This window comes from Balaenoptera ricei, chromosome 15, assembly GCF_028023285.1.
Source record: "Balaenoptera ricei isolate mBalRic1 chromosome 15, mBalRic1.hap2, whole genome shotgun sequence".
NCBI lineage: Eukaryota > Metazoa > Chordata > Mammalia > Artiodactyla > Balaenopteridae > Balaenoptera > Balaenoptera ricei.
Genome location: NC_082653.1, coordinates 30882463 through 30902505, shown reverse-complemented (window position 1 = coordinate 30902505; position 20043 = coordinate 30882463). Strand labels below are relative to the sequence as shown.

The following is a 20043-nucleotide window of genomic DNA, read 5'->3' as shown; positions in this document are numbered from 1 at the left end:
CCCAGGGGGAGCAGGAAATGGGGGCAGAGCTGGGAGTAGGAAAGGAAGAGCTTTCAGGGTTGTATGGGGAACCACATCTCACGGGCAATGGGGAGCCACAGAAGGCTTTTGAGCAGGGGAGTGACTCTTAAAGGCTGCACTTTTGTAAGTGCTCAGTCAAGCCCCATTATGGTCTATAGCTGGTAAGGCTGGTGGTAGGGAGACAAGTCTAAAATAAGAAACCATCATTTTTGCTGGATGCCTTGGAGTAAGTCACTGGGCCTTTCTGGGCTCCAGTTCCTGGTGACTTGGGTGGCAGGGAGGGGGCAGGGAAGTGGGGGAAAGGAAGAAACAGCTGTTCATCCTTGAGGGGCCTGGGAAAGCAGAACTTAGGGCGGGGCCAAGAGACAGACAGAGGACTTTCTGGGGCATGCCACCAAGCGAGGGCATTCCTGGGTACAGCCTGAGCTGGGAACACGGGCTCCTGTCTCCCAGTGGCAGCTGCCCTGCCCTCTCACTGGGTTGGCCAGCATAGCGTGTGAGGAAACAGGGCTGGGCTCCCAGCAGGCTCTGAGACTGAGGTTCCCCAGGAGGCCTCTGTGTGCCCAGCCAGCACAGTGAACACCACCCTCTTAGGCACCAGAACCAGCGTGAGAACCTGCTATGGACTTCCCGCTCCAGTTCCTCCTCCTGGCCTCATCCATCCCAGCAGGTAAGCTTCGCTGGCCTTTTCCTTCTTATAGGGCCTGGCCTCAGTGAGTCCAGCCCTCTATTGGCCTGGGCAGACTGGACTGTGTCTGGTCACAGGTTTAGCTGCTGACTTTGAAGGAGGGCATGGGAAGGCAGTGACAGGGAACAGTGACCCTCTTTGGGGTGCCCAGAGGGGCTGCATTGCTGGGGGCAAGGTAGAGCTTGGGGGCACATCTGGGGCACCTTCTGTGGGGCAGAGCATGGGGCTCTGCAGTGACCCCAGGCCTGCATCACACTCCTCCCTGTCCTGCCCCCCAACTCAGGCCTGACCTCATGGGGCGTCTCCAGTCCCCAGGCTGTGCAGGGCGTAAGGGGTTCCTGCCTCGTCATCCCCTGCATCTTCAGCTTCCCTGCCAGCGTGGAGGTGCCCCACGGCATCACAACCATCTGGTACTATGACTACTCGGGCAATCGGCAGGTAGTGAGCCATTCCGGGAACCCCCAGCTGGTGGAGGCCCGTTTCCAAGGCCGTGCCCTGCTGGTGGGGCGTGCCGAGCACAAGTTGTGCAGCCTGCTGCTGAGGGACCTGCGGCCCGAGGACTCGGGCTCCTACAACTTCCGCTTTGAGATCAGTGAGGGCAACCGCTGGTCAGACGTCACAGGCACAGTGGTCACCGTGACAGGTAAGGAGCAGGGCCACTGCCTGGAAGGGACTCCCAGACTGCTCCTGGCCCCACTGGCTCACAGACCCAACCCTGGTCCTAAATCCAAACCCAGCCTCAATCTTGGCCGCAGTTCCAGCCCTAATCTTGGCCGCTGTTCCAGCCCCAGCCCTGTGCCCCCTGGAATTACCCCCAATGAACCCCTCGCATCCTCCTTCCCCTTGAAGCCCCCTGCCCAAGGCTGGAGTTTCTAGGGCAGGAGGTCTCAGGTGCAGTGAAGGGGAGCCCCTAGCCTCCTGTCTTTTTCCTCAGAGGAGCCCAGCGTGCCCACCATTGCCTCACCAGCTGAGCTGCGCGAGGGCATGGAGGTGGACTTCAACTGCTCCACTCCCTACGCGTGCCTGCAGGAGCCAGTCAGTCTGCAGTGGCAAGGCCAGGACCCCACCCGCTCTGTCACCTCCAACCTCCAGAAGCTTGAGCCCACGGGCATCAGCCACCTGGAGACCCTCCACATGGTCCTGTCCTGGCAGGACCATGGCCGGACCCTGCGCTGCCAGCTCTCGGTGGCCAACCACAGGACTCAGGGCGAGGTTCAACTCCAAGTGCAGTGTGAGTGTGCTGGGGGCCACGCCCTCGTCACTGAGCACATGTCTGTGGCTCCCCCGTGGAAACAGTCCCTTCTCCAGCCTGTAGAAATAGCCAGGCTGCACTCGGACCCACAGGGTGGGGCAGGTGGAGAGAGACGACTAAGCCCTAAGGGCCACATTGAAAGGCTCCCTTCCACCTCCAGTCCCCGAAGCTGGGCTGGGCAGAGAAGAGGAGACACAAAAAGCCAGAGAATTGGGGGTCAAGCAGCAGGGGCCCTGGGATTTAGCCCAGCCCTGGAGGTTGCCACAGAGGCAGGGGTTTACCCCTTTCCTGCCTAAGGCCACTCATACTCGTGACCAGGGTAACACCCAGACATGGCAAAGAGGCAGTGGGAGGAAGTCCGAGTTTTCACTTGGTTATGCATCTTCCCATCACAGTAAAACAGGGCAGCCTGTTCTAGAACGACTGCTGTACACAGGCATCAGGCTGGCTGCTGGCTCCGCCATCAACTAGATGAGCAAACTTTGGACAAGTTACTTGCCTCTCAGAGCCTCTGTTTTCTCATCTGTATAGTGGAGGTAATAGTAAATTCTTTCTATCTCACAGGATTGTTATGAAAATTAAAGGAGTGCTTGGTACCTATTAAGCACTCAAAAAATTAGCTTCTATTATTTTCATATTTACATAGATTAAGCACTTGAAAATATTAGCTTTTTTTTTTTTTTGACCACACCTCACAGCTTGCCGGATCTCAGTTCCCTGACCAGGATTGAACCTGGGCCACAACAGTGAAAGCCCAGAATCCTAACCACTAGTCCACCAGGGAACTCCTGAAAATATTAGCTTTTATTAGCATAGTTACATAGAGAGAGGCTTTGGAACAAGATTTAAAGAAGTGCAGTTTCTTTGTATTGTATCTGTATTTCTTTGTTGTAACTCAACAAATGAGGTAAACATTCTGAGTGAATTTGGCTCTGCCTTTGGCCTCTCCATTAGGTGGTTGGTCCCTTGCCAACAGCTACCACAAGCCACTAAAGCAAGCAGTGTGTCCATGACTCACAGGTAGAAGAGAGGTAATGGACACGTCATGAGGCAGAAAGCCATAGAGGGCAGCGTAGGCTGGACGCTAGGCCAAGCATCACAGCATCAGGCTCTCAGTGGAGAAGGAAGGGATCAGGACTCCTCACAAGGTGGGGGGCAGTGCCTGCCCTGGACGGGGGAACTAATGGGACTTATGATTTATCTGGGTGGGCTTCTTTAAGGCAGAGGGTTGAAAGAGGAGAGGAAAAATGCCCCCTGCCTTCCCTGAGCACCATATTTGACACCCCCCATCATGCCTTGCAGATGCCCCCAAGGGTGTGAAAATCCTCCTCAGCCCTTCGGGGCGAAACATCCTTCCAGGTGATCTGGTCACACTCGCCTGCCAGGTGAATAACAGCTACCCTCAGGTCAGTTCCGTGCAGTGGGTCAAGGATGGGACGCACCTCAAAGACCAGAGTCGTGTACTACAGCTGCCCCAGGCAGCCTGGGCCGATGCTGGCATCTACACCTGTGAAGCTGGGAATGGCGTGGGCTCTTCAGTCTCACCCCCTGTCAGCCTCCACGTCTTCAGTGAGTCCTGGGTGAGCCTGGGTCTTGACCAGAGGGCAGGGAGGCGTCCAGGCCATGGCAGCTGAGGGAAACCAGGCCAAGGTGCCTCCTGGGATGCCGGTAAGGAGTCCCAGCCTTGTGTCAGACAGATGGCAAACCTCCCTGGCAGTGAACAGGGCAAAGAGATGCATGGCCAGTCCAGGAGGCTCCTCTGCAGAAGGGGCATGATGTAGAATGGGCAGAGATTTAGGCTGATTGGCTGCAACCCTGAGGGTTTGGGCCTGGAAGTCAGCTGGGTATCCCCCAGTGTGCCCTATGTTGCCCCCACAGTGGCTGAGGTCCAGGTGAGCCCAGCAGGCTCCATCCTGGAGAACCAGACAGTGACGCTGGCCTGCAACACACCTAAAGAAGCGCCCAGCGAGCTGCACTACAGGTGGTACAAGAACCACGCCCTGATGGAGGACACTCACAGCCGCATCCTCCAGCTGCGCTCAGCCACCAGGGCTGATACAGGCTTCTACTTCTGTGAGGTGCAGAATGCCCAGGGCAGCAAGCGCTCTGATCCGGTCAGCGTGGTGGTCAGCTGTAAGTGGTGGGGGGGTGCGGCACTGGACCTGGGAGCCGGGCTAAAGAGTAGAGCCCCCTGCAGAAGGGTTGGGGTCCTGGGCCCAGGTGCCCTTGAGCTCACATCTGGTCAAGGCTTTGACCTCCCCGGGCTTCAGTTTCCTCCTATTTAAAAAAACATTTTATTTTGAAATAAGTTCAAACTTTAACAATGTTGCAAGAAGAAAACAAAGAATTATCATATACCTTTAACTTAGGTTCTGCATTTGTTAATATTTTTGGAAAATTGATTTTCTCCCTCTCTCTCTCTAGCTATATATTATATGTGTTTGTGTATATATGTGCTCACACATGCACACATATACATGTATGTATGTATATATGCACATATATGTGTGCATGCATGCACACATTTTTCTCTACATATACACTCTCTATCCACATGCATACATACATATGCACTCAATAGGTATACATACACACATATTCTATCATCTATCTATCCATCCATTTATATTCCTGAAGTTGCAGGCATAATGCCCCTTTACCCCTTAATTTCTCAGCATGTATTTCCTAGGGTCACTCTCACTCATAACCACAGTATGATTGTATGTAGTCAGGAAGCTTAACATTGATACAAGGCCATTGTCTAATCTACAATCCATATTTAAATTTTACCGGTTGGCCCAATAATGTCCTTTATGGTAATTACTTTTTTCTGGTCCAGGATTCAATCCAGGATCCTACATTGCATTCAGTCGTCAAGTCTCTTTATTCTCCTTCATTCTGGCACAGCTCCTCAGTCTTTCCTTGTCTTCCTTGACATTGAACTCCAACGAGCACAGGCCAGTTGTTCTGTGATGCTCTCAGTTTGCGTTGGTCTGAATGGAGCAGACCAAGCCAGTGCACGTGGGCAGGGACACCGTGGATGTGATTCTGTGTCTGTCTCCCTGTGTCACATCAAGAGGCACGTGGGGTCAGTTTGTCCCATTGCTGGGAGTGTTCACTTTGATTATTTGGGGCAGTGCTGCCCACTGCCAGGTTTCTTTGCCAGTTTTCCCACCTTTAAAGTGGGGTCCCTGGATCCCCATTCTCAGGGTGGCCACAAGGATTGACTGGGATGACAGAGTGATTTGCCCAATCCGGGATAGACACTCAGGAGCTGCTGGGGTCACCCCCCCTTTCCCAGGGCATTATGGGACAAAGTGGGTGCAGGGGTCATAGGCTATAAGGGGAGATCTAGGAATGCCCCTGTTGAGGGTAACAGGTCTGCCCCTCATCTTCACACAGACCCACCCCTCGCCCCGGACCTAACTGCCTTCCTGGAGACACAGGCAGGGCTGCTGGGCATCCTCCAGTGCTCTGTGGTCAGCGAGCCCATGGCTACTCTGGTGTTGTCACATGGGGGCCTCATCCTGGCCTCCACTTCCGGGGAGGGTGACCACAGCCCACGCTTCAGTGTCTCCTCTGCCCCCAACTCCTTGCGCCTGGAGATTCGAGACCTGGGGCCAACTGACAGTGGGGAGTACACGTGCTTAGCCACCAACTCCCTTGGGAATGCGTCCTCCACTCTGGACTTCCATGCCAATGGTAAGATGGCCCCAGTGAGGCTAGTGGAAGGAGTCGGAGGAGGAGGCCTTCTCTGGCACCTTCCTCCTGGGAGCCCAGAGGGGTCAACTGAGGGCCTGAACTAGCTGGCTAGAAAAAAATCACATCAAAGATATGAGGTATACAGTCATCCCAGCCTCAGAGGTTCCTAGAAGTCAAGGCAAAAAGGGAAACATGGAAGGCTGAGTTATTCCTTTTGTACCCATTCTGACTCTGAGCTTGGAGGGTTCTTCAATGCGCATTCATTTGTTTTTTATTTATTGAACATTTGGGGCAGACTCCGTGCTAGGAGTCAGATGCAGAAGGCCAAATAGAGAAGTTGGGTCTTGGTGCATGTGCTGCCCTTCCCTCCTTCTGAGGCAGACATAGGTAATTGATCAAGCCAGGTTTTTGACATAAGCCTGGGATCTGGCTCAGAATCCTTCTCAACCATGCTTCAGCCAGCTACTACCAATAAGAGCTGAATTGGCATTCAAGACCAGACCCTCCTAGATCATCAAGAGATTCACAGAGCTGATGCCACGATGCCCAGAGCTCCCTACGATTGAGTTGGGAGAGGGGAACCCGGGGGCGCTTCCTGCAGTGGGTGGCATGAGACCACAGGCGTGCAGGGGAGCTGAGCCTTCCTCTCTCCCTTTCCTGCTAGCAGCCCGCCTCCTCATCAGCCCGGCAGCAGAGGTGGCAGAAGGGCAGGCAGTGACACTGAGCTGTAGGAGCAGCCTAAGCCCGACACCTGACACACGCTTCTCCTGGTACCGGAATGGGGCCCTCCTTCTCAAGGGGCCCAGCAGCAGCCTTCTGCTCCCTGCAGCCTCCAGCACTGATGCCGGCTCATACCACTGTTGGGCCCAGGATGGCCATAGCACCAGCGGGCCCTCCTCACCTGCTGTCCTCACCGTCCTCTGTGAGTAGCCTTCCCACCAGCCCCTGCCTGCCGTGAGGAGGATCAGCCCATTGGAGTCCATCAGCCACCCCCACCTCCTCCAGGCTCTCCTGGCCCTGTCCTGCCCTGGGGTCTAGATGAGGAAGGCAGCCACGAGCCTGGGCATCACGGACCTCAACACCCAGGACTGAAATTTGGAGACCGAGGCTGGGGAATCTCATTTCTCAGCCCCAGTTCCATTAGGGCTCTGCCTCTAGCCTCAGACCCATCATGGACACCATGTCCAAACTTTGTCCTCCAGAGCTGGGCCCTGGGACACTGTACTCACATATGTGCACACACCCCATAGGCTGTGCCCTCACAGCTGCAGACCCGAAGACAGAGCCTCTCCGCACAGGGACTGCGTCCTGTCAAGGGTGGATGCTTTTGAGGGGCTGACCAATGTTCAGGACATACTTACCTTCCAGAACACCTTCCCTGACATGTGCAGGAGTCATGTCCAGGGACTGTCAGGAAGAGCAGGTGCTTCTGGGGGGTTTTCTAGTGTTCAGGGTGAGATCACATGGGGACTTTGGCCCCAATCTTCAGAAACTTCTAGGAAGAGGGCATTTTAGGCATTATCTATTCTCACAGGAGCTGGCTTGGAGATCAGAGATAAGAGGCAGGAAGGATCTTGGGGGAAGGGATGGGGTGCAGAGTGGAAGCAGAGAGCAAGACACCCAGGGATTGCGAGGTAGGCGCCTGCTCAGGAGCACCTGGAGGTTATGCAAGGTGGCTGCTTGCCCATATGGTACCTCTGTTCAAGCTAGAAAATGGCACTCCTTCTGGGAAGATGCAGTCCAGCGCTAGGGCATACCTTAGCACAAGGGGCATGGGCTGAGGTCTTCCCACCCTGGTCTGTTTGTCCTTGTGTCGTGCACAGCCTGCACAGCTGTTTGCGGCAGCTCTGGGTGCATGCCTTTGCTCAGTGTGTTCTGGGAGCCTAGCCAGCCTTTAGTGGACCTGTGGGACCCTGGCAGAGGCTGTGAGATAGTGCCCATGCTCCTCTCCCTACAGATGCCCCACGCCAGCCCATGTTTACCGCCCGGCTGGACCCTGATACCACAGGAGCCAGGGCTGGACGGAGAGGCCTCCTCTTGTGCCGTGTGGACAGTGACCCCCCGGCCCAGCTGCGGCTGCTCCACAGGGACTGTGTCGTGGCCTCTTCCCTGCCAGCCGGGGGCAGCTGTAGCACCTGTGGGGGCTGTTCCCAACGCACAAAAGTCACCAGAGCCCCCAACCTGCTGCGTGTAGAGATCCAAGACCCGGTGCTGGAGGACGAGGGCATGTACCTGTGCGAGGCCAGCAGTCTCCTGGGCAATGCCTCTGCCTCGGCGACCTTCAATGCCCAGGGTGAGGCGGGTCAGGGAAAGGGTCGCTCAGGGTCAGGGGCTGGTACTCGGGACCCCATTCCTTTGCAACCCCCAGCTCTGAGGAGGGTCTATGGGGCGAAACCACCTTTGGTCAGCAGTGGGAGCTTGCTTTCCTCCCCCTGCCCCATGGGCACCCCAGAGGGCCTCCTTCCCACCCCCTCCAGGCAGGGAGGCTGGACCACTGGCACCGGGGTCTGGGGGGAAGCCATCAAGGTGAGGCCTGTCTCAGTAGGCCTGTGCTGCTTGTTCTCCAGCCACTGTCCTGGTCATCACACCATCGCACACGCTGCAGGAGGGCACTGGAGCCAATCTGACTTGCAGGGTGGGCCGGGAAGCCGGTGGCCCTGCCAACTTCTCCTGGTTCCGGGATGGGGCACTGTGGGCCCAGGGCCCCCTGGAGACCCTGACGCTGCTGCCCGTGACCAGAAAGGATGCTGCCCTGTATGCCTGCCGCATCCTCACCGAGGCTGGTGCCCAGCTGTCCACCCCTGTGGTCCTGAGTGTGCTCTGTGGGTGATGGGCAAGGGCAGGTTTGGACCCTTGGAGGGTGGAAGGGGTGGTCTGGGGGAAACAGGGCTGAGGTTGGGTTTGGGGAGGCAAGAACGTGGCTCGGGCGTGGGCAAGTGCGGGACTGAACTGCGTGTGTGTGTGGGGTGGGGGGATGGAGTGTGGCAGGTGAAAGGTGGTGAGCTGGGCTGGGGGTGGCCTGAGCTCCCCACTATCCCTGCAGATCCCCCAGATCCTCCAAAGCTGTCAGCTCTCCTGGATGTGGACCAGGGCCACACGGCTGTGTTCATCTGTACTGTGGACAGTCGCCCTCTTGCCCAGCTGTCTCTGTTCCATGGGGAGCACCTCCTGGCCACCAGCCCGCGGCCCCGGCTCTCATCCCGTGGCCGCCTCCAGGCCAAAGCCACGGCCAACTCCCTGCAGCTAGAGGTCCAAGACTTGAGCCTGGGGGACTCTGGCAGCTACCGCTGCGAGGCCACCAATGTCCTGGGATCAGCCAACACTTCCCTCTTCTTCCAGGTCCGAGGTGAGTGTCGGTCCTCTGAAGCTGTGGTGGACCCAAGTGCCTTGGGGGCCACTCTGCGTATTTAGGTATAGATGTATAATATATAATATACAAATGTGAGTATATATACATATATATACATATATACACACGCATATGAATATATTCATATTCTTCATTTATCTATCTATATTCTTCTGTAATAATCCTCCCTAAGTGAATAAACCAGAAAAAAGGAAAGTTAATATCAATAATGCTGCAAAGGCCAAAGAAAAACACATTTTTTTCTCCCACAATGACAAACATCAGTTTTTGAACATTCTCCTTGGGCCTTGATTCTGCAGAGAAATTGAAGGTCAGAGTTTTAGGGGCTTGCTCATGGTCACGTGACTAGTCCCTGGCACATTCAGTGCTGGCCCCTGGTACAGTCTGGGCTCTCAATCACCACTCCAGCTGTCTCTCCTTTTTACTCCTCCAACCCTGGTCTCCTCCTGCCTCAGACCCAGGGGGCACTAGGGACAGCCCTTTGCCCAGTCCCCAGTTCCTGGGCTCTCATGACTTGGAGGTTGGGTGCAGAGTTGGCTGGAGAGAGCTGAAAAGAACTCAAGATTACACAGCTGCTAACTTCCCCTTTCAAGCACTTGGTCACCCATGCTGAGGCCAGCTCATGATAAGGACAATGGCGCTTGGCATGACCTAAATCCTTACCATTTCAGTGTTTTATGGGGTCAAACCAACATTTGTCAAGAGCTAACATGTGCAGGTGCTGTGCCTGGCACTGGGGTTACAGGTCACACAACCTGAGGGCCCAGGTGAGGCTCACCCTCTGGTAGGTGAAATACTATTGACAAAGCAAAACCATAACTCAAGGTGGTGGGCAGTGAATGCTAGGTCAGAACCAGGGCAGCGGAGTCAGGTACAGGAGAGGAAGAGGCATGGAACTGCAGTGGGGCCCTCAGTAGTGGTCTGGTGGGGGAGCTGTGGCTCCGGGACACGGGCTTGGGGTCTTGCAGTCCTCATGTGGACACACATGCAGTCCCAGAATGTGGGAGGGTATGGCGGAGGGCCCTCACCTGCTCTTGGTTTCTCCCTGCAGGAGCCTGGGTCCGGGTGTCACCATCGCCTGAGCTCCAAGAGGGCCAGGCTGTGGTCCTGAGCTGCCAGGTACCCACAGGGGTCCTGGAGGGGACCTCATACCGCTGGTATCGGGATGGTCAGCCCCTCCAGGAGTCCACCTCGGCCACAGTCCATTTTGCAGCCATAACTTTGAGCCAAGCTGGGGCCTACCATTGCCAAGCCCAGGCTCCAGGTTCAGCCACCACGAACTTGGCTGTCCCTGTCAGCCTCCACGTGTCCTGTAAGCACTTTCATCTCGTTCGTGTTTCCTGGGGGATGAGGGAGCCAAGGGCATGACTGGGGAAGGAGATGTCGAGCCCCTGGTCCTGGGCTCTGCCTCCGAGAGAGTCCTAGATGAGGGACCCCCTGGTTGGGCCCTGACCACTGCCTGCTTTGTGTAGATGCCCCTCGCCAGGCCACACTCATCCCCCTAATGGACACAGGCCCTGGGCGACTGGGCCTCCTCCTGTGCCGTGTGAACAGCGACCCTCCAGCCCAGCTACGACTGCTCCACGGGGACCTCCTCGTGGCTTCTACCCTACAAGGTGTGGGGGAGCTTGCAGGCAGCTCTCCCCGGCTACAGGTGGCTGTGGCCCCCAACACGCTGCGTCTGGAGATCCACAATGCAGTGCTGGAGGATGAGGGCGTTTACACCTGCGAGGCCACCAACGCCCTGGGCCAGGCCTCGGCCTCAGCCACCTTTGATGCCCAGGGTCAGTGTAGGGGTGTGAGTGTGTGTGGGGGTGGCTCCTTTAAGAGAAGAGGAGGTTGGAGAGGGTTCTGGAAGCCTGGGGCACAGGCAGGAGGGTTGAACATAAGACAGTCTGCATTCCCACCCTTCTTAAGGGCAGCAGTCTCCAGACCTGGTTTTCATGGAAAACCTTTTTTATTTTTAAAAAAATTTTTATTTATTTATTTATTTATTTTTGGCTGCGTTGGGTCTTCATTGACTGCGCGCAGGCTTTCTCTCGTTGCAGCGAGCAGGGGCTACTCTTCGTTTCATTGCAGGGCGCGGGCTTCTCATTGCGGTGGCTTCTCTTGTTGCAGAGCACGGGCTCTAGGCGCACGGGCTTCAGTAGTTGTCGCGCACGGGCTTCAGTAGTTGTGGCTCACGGGCTTAGTTGCTCCGCAGCATGTGGGATCTTCCCGGACCAGGGCTCCAACCTGTGTTCCCTGCATTGGCAGGCAGATTCTTAACCACTGCACCACCAGGGAACTCCCTGGAAACCTTTCTTAAAAACAGAATTTTACATGAATGCCCAGTGGATAAAACTAATCAGAAAGGGGGCACTCAAGGAGAAACCACAGCAGGGCAGGCGAGGCCTGTAGGGCTCAGGGAGAACTCTGCTTGGGACCAGCTGACAGATGATGAGCCATTTCCTGAGCTCCATCTCTGAGCCCCACTTACAGGTGGGTCACCTGGGTCTCCCAGAGGCCGAGGGGCTTCCCACCCTCATGGAGACAGGTGGCTTGCTTTACACAGCCTTCGGTATTCCCTGGTGTCCCCATGCCCTCCTTCTCTCCCCAGCTGTGAGTGTGCAGGTGTGGCCCAAAGCCACCGTACAGGAGGGGCAGCTGGTGAACCTGACCTGCCTTGTATGGACTACCCACATGGCCCAGCTCACCTATACATGGTACCAAGACGGGCAGCAGCGCCCAGGTGCTGTCCACTCCATCCCCCTGCCCAACGTCACGGTCATGGATGCTGCCTCCTACCGCTGTGGCGTGCTGACCCTTGGCCAGACACTCCACCTCTCCAGACCCGTCACCCTGGACGTCCTCTGTGAGTGTGGCTGGATGCAGGGTGGAGCTGGGAGGAATAACAACAGCTTGCAGGGATCAGGGCATGGCCAGAGCCTCACAGGCATCCACCCCAGGAACTCAGTACCGAGCTGGCTGATGGAGTACTGGACAAGGAGCATTAGAGTTTGGGGTCAATGGGGCAGAGAAGCAGTGCCCCAGATTGGGCAAGTGGAGGCCCTTGGGGGTGGGGAGCCAAGGCCCTCCTGGTTAGAATGCCACCTGCAAACTGGCCTCCTCACCACTGTGGTCCCTGAACTCCTATGCCTTTGTGCCTCCATAGATGCACCCCGCAGCATGCGCCTGACCTATCTCCTGGAGAGCCGCGGCGGGCAGCTGGCCCTGGTGCTGTGCACAGTGGACAGCCGCCCACCTGCCCAGCTGGCCCTCAGCCACGCTGGCCGTCTCCTGGTGTCCTCGACCACAGCCTCTGTCCCCAACACCCTGAGGCTGGAGCTGTGGGAGCCCAGGCCCAGTGACGAGGGTCTCTACAGCTGCTCGGCCCGCAGTCCTCTGGGTCAGGCCAACATGTCCCTGGAGCTGCGGCTAGAGGGTAAGGCAGGGCGCTAGCCAGGCCCACCAGGGGTGGGATCAGTTATGGTGTCTGGCCAGCCCAGCTGACCATGTCTTCTTGGTACAGGTGTGCAGGTGACCCTGGCTCCGTCGGCTACTGTGCCCGAGGGAGCCCCTGTCACAGTGACTTGTGAAGACCCTGCTGCCCGCCCACCCACCCACTATGCCTGGTACCACAATAGTCGTTGGCTGCAGGAGGGGTCAGCTGCCTCGCTCTCGTTCCCGGTGGCTACACGGGCTCACGCGGGCGCCTATACCTGCCAGGTCCAGGATGCCCAGGGCACACGCAGCTCCCGGCCCACAGCGCTGCATGTCCTCTGTGAGCAAGTGTCCTTGGCTGGGGGTGCCCAGGGTGGGTGGAGGGTGCTTCTGGGCCCTGGTGTGGGTGGGCATAGGACTGCAGGGAACCTGGGAACAGACACTTGGGGAAAGAAAGACATAGGTGATGAGGGAAGATTCCTTATGGTCCTGTGAACCCTGTCAGGAGGAATCTGCCCACAGGACTCCTGAGAAGCTGTCACTTCCCAGAAGTGACCATTTTCCCAGATGTTTCAGCCTCACCAATGCCAGGCAGGTGGGCAATGGATAGCACAGGGTTTCCAAGCAAAGCCCTCAACTCTGCCCTGCCCCACAACGCAGATGCCCCTCGGGACGCTGTCCTGTCCTCCTTCTGGGACTCAAGGGCCAGCCCCATGGCCGTGGTACAGTGCACTGTGGACAGCGAGCCACCTGCCGAGCTGGCCCTGTCCCACGATGGCAAGGTGCTGGCCACCAGCCACGGGGTCCACGGCTTAGCAGTGGGGACGGGCCACGTCCAGGTGGCCCGCAACGCCCTGCGGCTGCGGGTGCAAGATGTGCCCTCAGGTGACAAGGACACCTACGTCTGCACGGCCCGCAACTTGTTGGGCTCAGTCAGCACCATGGGGCAGCTGCAGGCAGAAGGTGAGCAGGCCAGGGCGCAGGAGGGGTGCCGGTGCTGTGGGGTCTGAGTCCATGTGAGGGGTGGGGCTCCCACAAGAGGGGGCTGGCTGGCCTGACCTGGTGGGGAGGAACAGCTCCCCCTGGAGGGGGTTGCCCAGAGTGAGGGGGAGAAACAGCCTGGCCCTTGGAGAGCTCCCTACGGAGGGGGAGGGACGTGGAGGTATGGCAATGCCCAAGGGGAGCTTGGGTGCAGGGGAGACATAACCTTGCCCTCACAGGGCCACTACTACGGGTGGGAGCACTGACCTGCTCTGGGGAAACCAGGGATGGGAAGACAGACATAACCCTACCCTCAGGGAGCGCAGTTTGAGGGACAAGGTGCAGCCCCACCTTGGGGAGTCCAACCTGAGGGCAAGACACAGCCTCATCCATCAAAAAGCTTGAATTGATGAGAGAGGGAGGCAGAGCTTTGCCCCGGAAGTCCCCGGGGCAAGGAGGAGAGATAGCCCTGTTCTCAGTCTCATGGGGGAGACACAGTCCCACCTTTGGGGATCCAGATCCCAAGTCAGATCAGGCCTTCCCATCATGCACAGAGGCCAACCCAGAGACTCCGGCTCCTACAGGCCTACAGATCCCCAACCACTTCTGGTCCTGCAGGTGTGCATGTGGTGGCTGCGCCAGGGCTGGATGTGCCTGAGGGCACAGCGCTGAACCTGAGTTGTCGCCTCCCTGGCGGCCCTGGGCCCATGGGGAACTCTACCTTTGCTTGGTTCTGGAATGGCCGGCAACTACACACAGAGCCTGTGCCCACCCTCGCCTTCACACATGTGGCCCTCGCCCAAGCTGGGATGTACCACTGCCGGGCTGAACTTCCCACTGGGGCCACCACCTCTGCTCCAGTCATGCTCCGGGTGCTCTGTGAGTGTGACATCCTCCCCCTGCCCCAGTCTCCCCACATCTCACACACCCACTTCAGGTCTTCCTCCTCTTCTGTCTGCAAAGAACAAGGACTTCACAGGAATGGAGTCCTGGGTCAGAGGATTCCCAGTGACTGGTGTGATCTTGTGCATTCCTGCCTTGGCTTCCTTCTCTGTAAAGTGTCAGTCCCCTCACCTTGTGAGGAGTACACAAGATAGTACACAGTAGGCCCTCATCAACATTGGCCCCCTACTTTATTCTTCACCAGGGCCCCATACCGTATCAGTAAGCTATTGCTGTGTAATAAGCCACCCCAAAACCTAGTGCTTAAAACGACAGCCATTTTTCATTTGCTTACAATTCTGTGGGTCAGAAATTTGGGCTGGGCTCAGCTGTGCAGTTCTGCTAGTCTTACCTCATGTGGCTGCAGTTGCCCAGTGGCTGAACAGAGGCTAGATGGTCTAGGATGGCTTCACCCTCATGGCTGGCAATTGGGGCTGGCTATAGGCTGGGCCACATGTATCCAGCAGGCTGGCCTGGGCTTTCCACATGGTTGTTTTCCAAGGAGAGCAGAAGATGCAAGGCCCCTTGAGGTCTAGCCCTGAAGTCATACAATGTTACTTCTTCTGCCTTCAAAGTGAGTCACAGATTTAAGGATTGAGGAAACAGGCTCTTCCTCTTAATGGGTGGAGCAGCAGTCACCTTGCATGGGGTACAGGGAGGGGAGGAATTTGTGGTTGTTTCTGCAATCACCACACTCCCTTGTCTTCCCACAGACCCTCCCAAGACGCCCACCATGACGGTTTTTCTGGAGCCCGAGGGTGGCGTCCAGGGCATTCTGGACTGCCGAGTGGACAGCGAGCCCCTAGCCAGCCTGACCATCCACCTTGGCAGTCGGCTGGTGGCCTCCAGCCAGCCCCAGGTTGCTCCTGCCAAGCCACACATCCACGTCTCAGCCACCCCCAATGCCTTGAGGGTGGACATAAGGGAGCTGAGGCCCGGTGACCAGGGGGAATATGTGTGCTCTGCCTCCAATGCCCTGGGCTCTGCCTCTGCTGCCACCTACTTTGGAACCAGAGGTGAGGGGGGCTCTATCTCCCAGGCCACTCTGCGCAGAGGCCCAGTTCTCAGGTCCAAAGGCTTCCTTCTGAGGTCTTTCCTGAATCACTTCTGCTGCAATCAGCTTGTCTAGTCTAGACTGATTTCTTGAAGCTCCTTTGTATGGGGACGCTTCTGAGAGAAAGTGAAACTTAGGTTTCATCTTGGGGGAGTCACCTTAGGAGGGAGCATTGGAGGCCTGGAGCCACAGCCACCCCTAAGCCCCACCCCTGTGTTCTAGCCCTGCACCGCCTGCATCTGTTCCAGCAGCTACTCTGGGTCCTGGGGCTGCTGGCGGGCCTCCTCTTCCTACTGCTGGGCCTGGGGGCCTGCTACGCCTGGAGGTGGGTCTGGAGCTAGAAGGTGGACAGAGTTACCTCATCCTTCCCCCATGTCCCTCCCACCAAATTCACAAGCTCCATACTTCCTAGCCTGTCCCTCTCTTTGCTCCAAATTTGGGAAGCCCTTCTAGAATCGTCTCTAAATCTATCTTTCTGTAGTTTTCTTCTCTTCTTATCTCTGCCCTCTCACTGCTGAAGAAAGGGCTGGGGAGGAAGAAAGTAGCCTACTCTCCACAAATCTCCCCAGCGCTCTGTGTAGTGAGCAGTCTGGGGTGAAGCTTATAGGGTGGGGGAAGGGAATGGGGGCAGGCGGGGGAGGGGAGAGGCTCTCTGAGTCCACTTTTACCCTTGCAGAAGGAGGCATTTTCATAAGCTGAGAGTGGGTGAAAATTCGGTGGAGATGGCTTCTCAGAAGGAAACCACACAGGTATTCGTTCACCATGTGGGCACATGCAGACACAATGCTCGGCTAACCCGCAGTGCGGGGCTGGCACCGAGAGATTACTCTCATTTATAGGATGGTGTCTGGGGCTAGGCAGAGACTAGGGAGAGAGCATAGTGACCCAGCGCCCCCTGAGAAGACAGGGGGAGCCATATTCTGACTGGGGCAGAGCAGTCACGTGCTTGCTGCGTGGCTGCCTGAATGACTGGAGCAGACATTCTGAACTGAGCAGCATCACCTCTACTTCCAGGACACATCTTGTAACACAGGACCCCACCTGGGTTTTAGGGTCTCTCTTCCCCACTCCTGATTCCGCCCCTCACCTGGGCAGGGGTGAAAGTCTGTTTCTCCTCCCCTGTGATGTGTCCCCTTCTTCAGATAATCCATTTGGTGGGCCAGGGCTCCCAGCCACATTTCCAGTCATGCACACTCTCACCAATCCCCTTGGGACCCCTACCCAAGGCTGGGGACCTGGGGGACTGCCCTCCAGAGTTAGAGGTCAGGTGATGACTACTCCCAGAGTCCTCCAGTGACCAGAGTTTTCTCTGTGGGAAGTTCATTGATCCTGATGCAGCCACATTTGTGATCTCGTCCTGTGCTCTGCCCCTGAGCTGACCTGTAGCATTTCCTGCCTTCAGGGGGAGGAGGTTACCAGAATCTGTGATGACTCGGGCCCTGTGAACAAGGCAGCATTGGGTCCTGTCTGCCTCCATGAAAACAGCTCTGTGGCACCTGACTTTCTATGACCTGGCTCCAAACCCCAAGAAAAATGGGTGGTGAGAGGTGGACGTGAACATCAATCTACCAGGAAGGGTGTTGACCCTGGGGAACTCTGAAGAGAAATGAATTGACCATGTCCATTTCTCTTTCTCTTTTCTCCGGATCTCATCTCTCCATTGATATTCCAATGCATTGCCTCTTCACATCTTTCTCCTCCAAGCTTACCCTGGACATTTGAGATGAATTAGAATAGAAGAGCTTTCTACATCATCACAGGCTGGTCAAGGCACTCTGTACTAGCTAGAATATAAGCTAGGCTACTCTAACAAGACCAAATACAGTAACTTCAACGTGAGCGAATTTGATTTTTCTCTCCCATACTAGTCTGGGTATGTTATGGTGGTTTAAGATGTTGGAGCTCTGGATCCTTCTATTTTGTTGTTCTCCATCCCTAAAATGTTGCCTTTGATTGTGAAGTTCACAATGATGCCATTGCATTCACACTTCCTCCAGCAAGAAGAGGGAAGAGTGGAAGTTAAAGGCATGCCCATTCCCATTGTGGTTACAACCCAGAAGTTGCGCAGGTAATTTCCACTCACTTCCCATTGGCTGGAATTTAGCCGTATGGCCACGCCGAGCTGCAAGGGATTCTGGGAAATGTAGTTTTTTATTATATATTCAAAGGGCTCCCAACTATCGACTCATCCCCGAGATTTTGACATTGATGGGAATGCTGCCAGCAGGCCACGTTCTGTCTCACCGCCCATCTACTGAAGGCCAGGGTGTGCCCTTGTCTATTCTGGTCATGGGCTTCCTGGAGGAGGTAGTCTCTCTCACACATTAAGACTGAGGAAATCAAGAAGGTTTCGTGGTCCCTAGGGAGAGGGAATCCCAGGTAGCTGGGTTGCCTGAACAGGCATCTTGTGCCACATCTGGCCTCTGGAAGAAGAGTTGTCCCCATTCCCACTCCCCCACCCCCAGAGAGTGGGGAGCAGACATGGTATCAGCATCCTTATTTCTGCTCCAAGTGCATTCCTGTCCATGATCAAGTGAGCTCACGTTCTCTTCCTGGAAGCTTGTGCACCAGGGGCTGTTAAGACAAACAAGGGGCCACTAAGAAAGAATAACATGCCCCTAGGGAAGTCAGTGCCTGAGGGGAAGCAGTTCTCAAGTGGGCTAGTGACTCCCCTGGTATCCTGGTGGCAGATGGTGGGAGGAGCAAAGAGCCCACCACTCTGGGATTTGAGTTGAGAAATGTGAAGAGAAGTGGGGAGTTGGCATAGGAGCTAACAGGTTGGGAAGAAATTGGAGGCCAGGTGAGATTCATGTAGCTGTGGCTGGACCCTTCCGGTCCCAGGTCCTATACTTATTAGTGCCTGATTGCCAGGCTCTTCCTGGGAGACTATCAGGCATGTCCTCCCAATAAACGTCCATCCTGTGACATAACTGGAATGAGTCTCTTTCTTGCAAGCCAAACTGCTGTACTGGAACACAGAGGATTCGAATGTGAGTGGGGTTTATTCTGGGAGACCATCTGCTGGAGGTGGCATTGGGTGCAAATTATATGACCTTTACCACAAACTACCTTATGCTCAAGCAATTCGTGCCCCTTCCTTCTCCGTGAGGCTCTGGGCACTGCTCACCTCTGCTGCACACATGACCAGCACTGTGCTTGGCATGCAGTGGGTGAGCATTTAGTAAGCACTGGTTTTTCTACATTGCTCTCAAGTGGGAGGCTGGAAACTGTGGACTAAAACCAGAGATGGGACAAGGAGAGAGCAAGCTAGATGCAGCCGGATGTTTTGCAACTGTCTAAGGAAGAGAGGGTGATGGGAGGACCACGGGTAGCCACAGAAGGGATGGCTACTGGAGGATTTGGGAACATTTGACTTGGAGTCTTCATCTGCTTTTGTGCACCTCCAAGGAGACGTAGGTCCACCTGGGATTGGAGGGTTCTCAGAGGGGTTAGTTTCGTCCACCCCCAGTGGTCTGAGGCTCCTCAAGGCTTTTAAATAAACTTTTAATTCAAGGGTAGCACACATACAGGAAAGTGCACACATTTTAAGTGTACAGTTCAATGACTTTTCACAAAGTGCATATACCCATGTAACCAGCATCCCGATCAAGACACAGACCATTACCAGCCCCCAGAGTCTCCCTTGTGCCCCTCTCCCCAGTTGCAAGCCCCCAAAGGTAACTAGTATCCTGACTTCTAACACCATAGGTTTGATTTGTCTGTTTTTGAACTTTATGTGGGAACCATACAGAATGTATGACTTTGGAAAACTGTTTGACATTATCTATTAAAGTTAAAATACCCCTGTCCTATGACCCTGAAATTCTACCCCTGGGTATTTGCTCAAAAGGATTAAGGGCTTATATCCGCTGTGAGACTTGTACCAGAATGTTTATAGTCACCCTTTTCCAGGTCACTCTTCAGAATGAGTCCTGTTTACAGATGGTGGGTGTTGCCCATTACACAAACACTTCGAAGGCTTAACTCTCACTGGCTTTCTTCCCAGGACACTTCCAGATGCCCCTCTGGAGAGTGACACTAACACACCATCTGATAAATCATCTTTCCCACCGTGTCATTGGTCATGAACACCAAGCTGATGAGTGGCACTTCCAGGACCCATCTTCTTCAACTTTGGTCCAATGACCCCAGCCCCTCCTCTGCAACCTCCAAATGTAAACAAACAGTTGCTCTGAGATTTTAGCAGAAAATTCCTCTTACATGCTTGGACACAGCTTATCTGAGTTTGGGAGGCATCCACTTTGCAAGGACTCCAGTCCCTCTATGGCTTTTAAGCTACATGTCCCCCTCATTTTATTAGCACTGACTGTGTGCCAGGTCCTGTGCCAGGCAGTGAACATAGTCCCAGAGCCTACAGAACTTAAGGTCTGGAGGAGAGAGAGAAGGCAATGGGCAAGTGCATTGCTGTGTGAGATGTGGTGCAGTGAGGATAGTGCAGTTGACAGTGGCCGGCTTCGAGTCAGGGAGGGCCCCTGGACAAGAAGACACCAAGGCCACAGTCTGCAGTGTGAGTAGGAGTTAGCCAGTGCGCTGAAGCCTCCCCTCTGCCTTCAGAGTCTGGCTACCCTGGAGGTTGCTCTGCTTCCCTG

General features: G+C 55.6%; 1 protein-coding gene across 1 annotated transcript; it reads left to right on the top strand.

Annotated features, from left to right (window-relative positions):
• Positions 1 to 642: 642 nt before the first annotated feature.
• On the top strand, positions 643 to 16819 carry SIGLEC1 (sialic acid binding Ig like lectin 1). Its single transcript, XM_059898061.1, is given in 20 exon segments — positions 643 to 691; positions 993 to 1352; positions 1644 to 1940; positions 3264 to 3530; positions 3840 to 4094; positions 5364 to 5663; positions 6328 to 6585; positions 7621 to 7956; positions 8231 to 8485; positions 8707 to 9009; positions 10085 to 10345; positions 10506 to 10817; positions 11633 to 11887; positions 12188 to 12457; positions 12545 to 12796; positions 13117 to 13419; positions 14056 to 14316; positions 15093 to 15395; positions 15656 to 15758; positions 16753 to 16819. Coding segments are annotated over 20 exon segments (5067 nt in total).
• The last annotated feature ends 3224 nt before the right edge of the window (positions 16820 to 20043 follow it).